This window comes from Trachymyrmex septentrionalis, unplaced genomic scaffold (genome assembly GCF_001594115.1).
Source record: "Trachymyrmex septentrionalis isolate Tsep2-gDNA-1 unplaced genomic scaffold, Tsep1.0 scaffold101, whole genome shotgun sequence".
In the NCBI taxonomy this organism is placed as follows: Eukaryota; Metazoa; Arthropoda; class Insecta; order Hymenoptera; family Formicidae; genus Trachymyrmex; species Trachymyrmex septentrionalis.
The window spans coordinates 58,221-67,547 of record NW_017304136.1 but is presented as its reverse complement, the minus strand read 5'-3'; the positions used below and the strand labels follow the sequence as shown (position 1 = coordinate 67,547).

General features: G+C 33.0%; 1 protein-coding gene across 3 annotated transcripts in view; it reads left to right on the top strand.

The window, feature by feature from the left end:
* Positions 1 to 9,327, top strand: part of LOC108756884 (transmembrane protein 230) — an 11,936-nt gene that overhangs the window by 2,133 nt on the left and 476 nt on the right. Inside the window, exons 2-4 of one of the 3 annotated variants that reach the window (XM_018501044.1) lie at positions 1,196 to 1,308; positions 1,493 to 1,615; positions 9,126 to 9,197. In XM_018501044.1, coding sequence (XP_018356546.1) covers positions 1,196 to 1,308; positions 1,493 to 1,615; positions 9,126 to 9,197 — 308 coding nt within the window. Of the gene's footprint in view, positions 1 to 1,195; positions 1,309 to 1,492; positions 1,616 to 9,125; positions 9,265 to 9,327 lie in introns of those variants that run through there. The other 2 variants (XM_018501035.1, XM_018501052.1) reach the window with 2 other exon arrangements.

The following is a 9,327-nucleotide window of genomic DNA, read 5'->3' as shown; positions in this document are numbered from 1 at the left end:
TGACTTTGTACGCAAATCAACTCCCACCGCACCTTCTCCCCTGTTTGGGGGACCATGGTGCATGGTTGGATTAGGATTCTAACCCAAGAGAACACACTATATTTCTCTTTCTATAGAAAGAGAAACATAAAGTGTGTTAAACAAGGAAAGATTTGTACTAATTTTACAATGCAAAACAGGCCGGTATTCATATTCGATTCTTACATTTAAGAATGTAGTCTTAAATATAGTCTTAAGAAGTCATAAATCAATCCTAGGACTGTATTAGCATCTTAAAACATTATTTAAGATAGTTTCAAAATAAAAACAGACTATAAATATATCGTCCCATCGCGTTTCACAGTTGGTAGCCTTAGTCTCTTATAGACATTCACAGAGACAGCAGAGATTTAGAGAGAAACGATTGCAAACTGAGCACACCATTCTGATGCATTCTGAATTACGCATGAAGCACATGATGTATCGTTTTATCCTTTATTATTTGGTGAACAACAAGGACAAATGAAGCATCATGCGCTTCATGCGTAACTTGGAACGCACCCCATGTTATCCCTTCCATCATGCTTTATACGCAAGCGCAAAACGAGACGCACGTTGATCAAGTGAGTGTGTTCTTTTCTAAGGGGCTCCAAACAATAAAAGAAATAGAGAACAGAGAATAAGAATTTCAACCTATCAAAAATTGTGTATTCCACAATACATGATTTCTGATAGATCAAAATTCTTATTCTCTGTTCTCTGTTCCCTGTTCCTTTTATTGTGCAGAGCCTCTACCCCCACTCCTCGAATGCTCGGTCTAGAGATACTATGTCTATGAACGCGAGATATATATCATGTCAAAAAGTTGATGAATACTCAATCCTTCCTTGTTTGACATACTTTATAATGCATCTTAGTTTCTCTTTCTAACCTTAAAAGAAAGATGAATTGGTGCAAAAGTTCAGCCAAAAAGTACAGACCTCATGAGTTACTAGGCTTGTTCTTTTTGGCTGAACTTTTGCACCACTTCATATTTCTTCCTCTTTTTTCCTCTTGGAGAGAAAAGAAAGAACAATGAACTGGTGCAAAAATCCCGCCAAAAAGAACAGACCTATTGTCTTGCACGCACATATATCTATATAAAAGGGCAAAAAGGATTATTTAAAAATACAGAAAGTATTGTTTAAAAATAGAAGTTTTATGTTTTGTTTTGCAGATTATATCTATAAAGCGACTATGTGCAGGAAAAAAGTTCGAAGTGACAGACAATTTGATAACGTGGATTACGCACAACTTGCAGAAACCGATAATGATTTCTTTGATTCACAAGTGAGTAAAAAAAGACAATATAACGATTCATTCATCATATAGTTATGAAGTAATATTTATTTTTATTGTTACTGTGCTTAAGAATTTATTATTTAATTTTTTTTATTATTTTATTAATTCTTTCGATTTTTATTTAAAATTATATTTTGTATAATCAAATAAAAAAATATTTGTTAATTTTTAGTTTGTAAGCCCACCAATAAAAATACCATGGAAGGCCATTATGTTAGCAGTTCTCCTATTCATTGGAGGCACTATCATGCTCATAATGGGAAGCTTGATTGTGAGTGGACACATTGATTCAAAAGTAAGATTTATTTTATTATTGTAAATTATATAAAAATTACAATTTATTCTTTAGGTTTGTGCATCATATTTTACATAATAATTTTAGCAAGTATGCAAATACGAGATGTTTTATCTAATATACGCTTTAATAGATTTAAAGATATATTCAGTGTTGTATATGTAATAGGTATTTTTTAAAATATATCTAGGTATAAATATAAATACTGTGTCAGAGAAGTGTCTAATACAGATATAAATACATTTAAAAAAATTGCTCAGGTATAGTATAGAACGTGTCACATTTGATGCTCACACTGCTCGTGGAATTAGAGTATCTGTAATAAGAGTACGGACAACAGATCGTGAATGAGATAAAATCGGAAACGCATCAAAACGCGAGCAAATTTTCAAATGTGACGTGTAAAACTGAAATTGTATGACAGTATATAACAGTAGATGCGTTCAGCAGAACGCAACCGTTTTATGAATGTCTGCTGAAATAAGATTCCATTCCTCTGGATCTTAAAATATAATTTAATTAGCGCGAAGAAAACTTCCAACAATTGCAAAGCAAATATTCTGAACACAGAAGGAGAGAGCCAATGATTTTATAATGGATAAATTAAAGAAGGATAACAACAGAGGTAAAATACGCAAATGAAGTGAAATTTGTTTAAAAATAAATCATATGAAAATGAATGAGCTTAAAAAAAAGATTTCAGGAGTAACTACCTTTTTAAAAGTATATTTAATTATATATTTAATTTTTTGTTAATTATATAAATACTTTATTATACCGTATATACAATTTGCCAATTTAAATCGAAAACATCAATAAGGACAAAATTGCATAATAATGCAAAGTAATAAATCAATATATAATTACGTTTTTTCTCTTCATTTTCGTCTTCCCTCTTCTTCGTTTTTATACGTCGGTGTTTCGAACAAATTAATCTGGATAAAATTAAACAAAGAAATTATGTGCATAAATAAACACGCGCGCGCGCGCGCACACACACACACACACACACACACACACACACATACACACACAAAATCAATGATAAATCATAAAAATCAATGAATTATAAAAAGGGAAATTAATAAAATAATCTTGAATGCAAAAATTAATTATCAAGGTATTATATTTCACGGCAATATTACAGTAAAAATCAAAATAAAAATTATAGTCATATGAAATAAACCTTGCTGTAAATTCCTATGGGTTTGTCTAATCATGGGTAAATTCGACTGGTCCCTATTGGAGGAGGCTTTTCTGTAAACTGCCATGGGTTTTTTATGGGTTCCTATAGAGGACTATAAGATTCTGGCTGTGTTCCAAAATTTACTGTCAGTACTGAAAATTTATAGTTTTCTATATAAAGATTATGCGTTTCGCGGGTTTCCTCCGTATCCAGATCCATTTTTTGAGGCATTCCAAGATTTTCAATACTGACAGTAAATTTTGGAACACAGCCTCTGTAGGAGCTTGTATAGTGTAAACAATTAATGACAACAGAGAAAAATATCAGGGCGTTCCTGGTCTCGAACCCAGATCTGGTCTCTCTTCCGAGTTGGTAGACTTGTTGGTAGACTAAGCCACACAGACGCTGATAGCTTCTCTGTTGTGCCTCTAAATTTCTTAAATAGATACTTAGGATTTGCACAGCATGTATATATAGGATAACAAAGGAAATTTTTCTACAAGGTTTTACATAGGAATCTATGACATCTAGTCCATGAAAAGAGGCTTCTATAAGATCGCATGAGAAAAAGAATGATGTGCACGTTGATGCAATCCTAAATGATATACAAGATATCCCATATTTGGGATTATTTTCGTATGCAGATAAAGTAGATTAAACTGAGTCGAAAAGTCCTGTATCATTTTGTAATCATGTTTGCCGAAAGCGGGTAAAATCGATATAGAAGATAACTTTAAGATAGTTTTCAGAGTTCTTTATGACATATTTTAAAGATATTTTTCAAAGAACTCTTAAAGATACCTTAAAATTGTCTAATACGTCGGTTTTATACATTCTGCTCACTGGATAATAATTGCAAAAATTGCAAAATAATAGAAGACTTTTCGGTTCAGTTTAATCCACTCTATCTGCATACGAAAATATTATAGTTCTAAATATTTTGAGATATCCTGTATAGTTCCAAAATAATCACAAATATTCTGAGACAGCCTATAATTTACATATTAGAGTGTATACACAAAATGCTATAACAGTAGCCGACTGATGTAATTTTACATAAAAATCTAAGATAATTTTTTCATAACTCCAAAAACTGAAAGTTACGTGATAAACAAGGTGTGTTTGGTAACTCAAAAAAGTCATATAGAGTATATATTTTCTTTATGGCAGTCAGGATTTTTTTTATCCAACATGGAACGTATCTCATTTATTAACTATTATCGTGACTTCCAGTTTTTAGGAGTTACGAATTATTCTCTCAAAATGATATAGGTACCTATAGGAATGCGGAAGAGATGCCTCATGAAAACTAAATAGCTATAGGATACTACACTTTGACGTATAGGAACATGTACATGTAGGTGCACATAGGACAGAGATGTGCATACATCATCCTGTAGGCATTTTCAGTCTCCATGAGGCATCTTTTCTTTGTCTTACGTACATGTTACTATAACATGTTACTATACGTCAAATTGATATCCTATAGACCTTTTAGTTTTCATGGGGCATCTGTCCATAGTCCTGTGGGTACCTCTATTACTCTATTTGCATTCCTATGAATGTCCTACGTATATCTGCGCAAATTCTATAGATAACTACACAAATTCCTACAGAATCTTATAGTTCTCTATACGAACCCATAAAAAACCCCTTGGGAATTTGCAGTAGAGTACACTTGTATCTTTTTACTTATAACTTGTTAAATTTGAATAAGTTATTGCATCAGCTGAAAATGGCATCAAACTACAACATTTTAAACCATTTTGTATTGCATCTTTCAAATTTATGATGTTATAGCTTCTTCTAAAATTAGAGCAAAAGTTTCTTTTCCTTCGTTAAATTTAAATACATTTCCCTTCGTTTTTTAGTCTCCAATTAAAAACTTCTTTTTTCTAAGCATTTTTTAGAGGGTGGAAAACAGAGACATCCAAAAGTGTAATATATGAATTGCATTTGGATACAAGGCAATTAATTCAATTTGAACACTGCGACAAAATTTTATTAATGTTAAATGTGAGGAATGTCCATCAACATACAAAACAATAGGAAATTTAATATTATTGGTAACTAGCCATTGATAAAAGTTATTATTAATGAATTCAAAGAAGGATTCTGTTATCCATTCTTTCTCAGATAAAATCAATTGACCAATCTTGTGGAAATTAACTAGAAATCCTATGTGGTATCGTTTGTACAGGGTGCGGCAGAGAAACTTACTTTTTTTAAAGGTTAATAAAAACGAAACTATTGCAGATATCGGTATAATTCTTTTTTCCTCTTACAGATCACCTCATCAAATTTTTTTTCATGCACTTTTGAAAATTACATCTATCAAATGACGGCCGCCGTTGTCTATGCACTGATTGAGTCGATTTCTGAAGTTTTGCGTCACTCTCTGAAGCATGTCCACCGGTATTTCGGCGATGGCGTTCCGAATGTTTGTCTTCAGGTGAGCTAGGGTCTCTGGTCGATCGTTGTAAACAATAGACTTCAAATAACCCCATAGGAATAATGAAGCGCGCTCGAAAGGCACGTTGAGTGGCGACAATGGAGCGGCCATTACCAAAGTATGCCTCGACGGCAAACGCGCGATGCTCTCTTGTCCAAAGCATGATCGAGACTGGCTGTGGGGGGAATAAAAATTGAGGACCTATCCTTTCGGACGCACTCCCTCCCAGCTTCCTACCTTCACCCCTTGCCGTTTGGCGCGTTTTTCAAAAAAGTAAGTTTCTCTGCCGCACCCTGTACGTAAACATTACCATAGGAGATACTAACATACCACCAGCCTTAACCATAAGTAACACAGTCAAATATTCTTTATCGTTATTTACAATTTTGTGGACTGATTTAGATCCTTTTTTCACAAGTACGAGTACATATTCTTCTTTTGGAGACAGAAGAAAAGCAGATTCATTACAGTTATAAACTCTTGAAAAATCTATTTTTAACAAGTTTAATCTTTCTAAATGTTGTCGAACCAATCAAACCAATTACGTATGTTGTCTTCAGTAATTGCAACGATATAGAAAGGCATGAAAAGAGAATTAAGAAGAACACTAAGAGATTTGAAAAAAGGAAGAATCAACAAGGAAATTTGTGGGAAAAAGGAAAGATACAAGGAATGGTGTGAGAGACAGAAAAAGAAACATAAAGAGGAGGAAGAGAAAAAGATACGAAATATAAAATGTGAAACAGAAGCCTGGAAATACATTAATAAGTATATAGAGAAAAAAGTAAGAGAGATAAGTGAAAACATACAAATGGACTAATGGAGCTAGAGGGAACATAGGAGAAAAGAGTATTGTTGCTGGATAGTGATGAAAATAAAGAAGAAAGAATGAAAAAAAGAAGAGACAGAAAATATCGCGAAAGAAGAGCTGATAGAAGTGCTGAAGAAACTGATACAGAAATGTATAAAGGATCGTCCATTAAAGGAAGAAAGCAACTGGGAGAAAAAAGGAGGGAAATACTGGAAAGAGCAGGGATGAGTAAGGGACAGGTGAGGTTAGAAAGAGAGGACGAAGATAGGAGTACAGCTGAGGACCTAGTAAAGAAGAAAATGAAGGCGCCAGGAGAAGACGAATAGAGAACGAGGCATGGAGATTTATGTCTAAGGAGAGAAGAATCTTAGAAGCAAATCAATAAAGTGTGGAAAGGAGAAGGAATCCTGACAGACTGGAACAAAGGCATAATAAGCCCTATATACAAAAGGAAAGAGAGAGAAAGGTGATTAAAAATTACAGAGGAATCACGTTGATAGGTACGGTGTACAAAATCTATGCGAGTATATTAAATAAAAAGTTAGAGAAAAAAGTAACTGATAAGCTGAAGGAAGGGCAGTTCGGATTTAGAAAGGAGAGGAATAATGAATGCGGTATATATGTTGAATTATGTAATTAACAGAGAGCTGGGCAGGAAAGGGGGAAAGATATTCGCCTTTTTTGCTGATTTAAAAGCATTTGAAAATGTAGATAGAAGACAGCTAAATGAAGGGGATGGAGATAGAAGAGAACCTGAGACTGAGAATTATGAAGACGTATTAAGAAATGAAAAATGTGGTTAAAATAGGTGACAAAAAATCGGAAGAATTTTGGACGGAAAAAGATCTTAGACAGGGATGTCCCTTGAGTCTAACTCTGTTTAACATATATGTGTATGAACTTGAAATAGGAGATGGAAGAAGGACAGGAGGCATTATAACGAGAAAGAGAAAATGTGGGTCAATTATGAATGCTGACGACGTGGTTCTACTGGCTGATAGAGAATCAGAGCTGAAGGAAATGTTGAAGAGATTCAAGAAGTTTTTAGGAAGAAAAGGTCTGAAACTGAATCCAGAAAAATCGAAAGTAATGGTGTTCGAGAAAGGAAGAAGCGGAATGAAAAAAAAAATATGGAAATGAGAAGGAAAGGACATAGAGGAAGTGAAAGAAATAAAATACTTGGAATATACTCTGTAGAAAAATGGAAGGGCAGAAAAGCACATTAGAGAAAGGATGAAGAAAACAATAGTAGCAATGAACAGGACGTGAAGCATTGAAGAGATTATTTAAAGACGATTTCAGGAGAAGAATGAAGATATTTAATTTACTGGTGGAAAGTATAGCGGTATATGGAGTAGAGATGGGGCTGGCAAGAGGATAGGAGACTGGATGGAATAAAAAGAAAATACGTAAAGTGGATTTTAGGATTGAATTGGAGGACACCAAACTACATACTAGCAGAAGAAACAAAAAAAAGAGAAATAAAAACGAAAGCGATTAAAAGAGCAATCAAATACGAAGAAAAAATAAGAAGTACAAAAATGACTGCTGATACAGAAATGTATAAAGGAGCGTCCATTAAAGGAAGAAAGCAACTGGCAGAAAAAAAGGAGGGAAATACTGAAGAGAGCAGGGATGAGTAAGGGACAGATGAGGTTAGAAAGAGAGGACGGAGATAGGAGTATAGCTGAGGATCTAGTAAAGAAAATAGAGAATAAGGAGAAGAAAGGAGATTGAAGATAAATGAGTGATCTAGATACAATTATAAAAGCAATGACAGAGAAAGTACCAAATATTAAAACGTACTAAATATTAACGTACACTTACGTTTAATATTCACTTTGAATAAATGGTATAAAAATATACACTAATAACCAGTGTTGGCTCAAATTGGCATTTTATTTATTATTTTTTAGAATTTTCTTTAGAGCCTATTGATTTTATTGAAAATAATAATAATATAATTATGTATAATCATATATAACCGTTTATACAATATGTACGCAAAATTTCTTATAAGAAACCAGGTCTATTTAAATGAAGATGACAGATCTGGACAGATCTTGCTCGATTTTTGTCTGCAAATTGCTGGCAAAACAACAGGATTTGTCAACAAATCCATAGCCAAATGCGGATGACTATGATTTTATAATCAAAATCTGATCGAGTTTGCTACCAATTTGCGCGCAAATTTCAAACATTTTGCTATCAGGGATAGACCAAGCATTTTGTTCATTTAAAACTGAAGATGACAGGGTCTGTGATTCCATTGTACCTCTTTCTATCTTTAAAAAAAGTATAAAACTTTAACAGTCATAGATGATTATTTAAACGAGGGATGTATCGAATCGTAAAATTACCGGATATCCAAAAATGTGACACCGGATATCCGTATCTGGAACAAGGCTTCCAAAAAAAAAAGCAAGGGAAAAATAGCGATAATTTTTTTAATTTCGTAACGTGAAAAGAAAACGAAGGAAAAATGAACCGTACAAGTTCCGCTGAAAAAAATAAAAATTCTGCATTAATGACGCAAACTTTCAATATAAAATTTCAGTCGGATATATGTATATTACCGGACACTAATGATATTCGGCTCCGATCGAATAGCAAAAAATACCGGATAATGTCGGATACCTGATATTTTACGGATATCCGGTGCATCCCTAATTTAAACAATTTCTGGCTTCATCTTTTACTAAAACTCTTACCGAAAAACATGGGAATGTTTGGTTTTGTATATATGTCATTAGTATATGTAGATAAATATCTTATACCTTTGTATCTAAACTTCTTTAGAGTCTCTAGATAGACTTCCGATTCAATTAAGAGAGAGAAGATCACAATATCAAAATTAAACTTGAAAGATACCGTACAAAAAAGTACTCAAGTACATGTACAAATATAAGTCGCTTATAAGGATCTACGTAATGCACTTAGATATTGCTAAAGTACTTAAATATTTATACCTACATATATTACAACACTGGATATATTAACTGATTATTCTAGTACCTGTTGAAATCACATATATTTTTATAAAAATTCTGTTACATTATAGTATTCAGATCGGATATGGCCAGTGATAATTTTAGGGGCCTTGATGTTCATACCAGGAGCTTATCATATGAGGGTAGCTATTTTAGCGTATCAGAAAGTACCTGGCTATTCTTTTGATGATATACCTGAGTTTGATTAAGATTTGTATATATATATATATATATATATATATATATATATATATATACACATATATGTACACA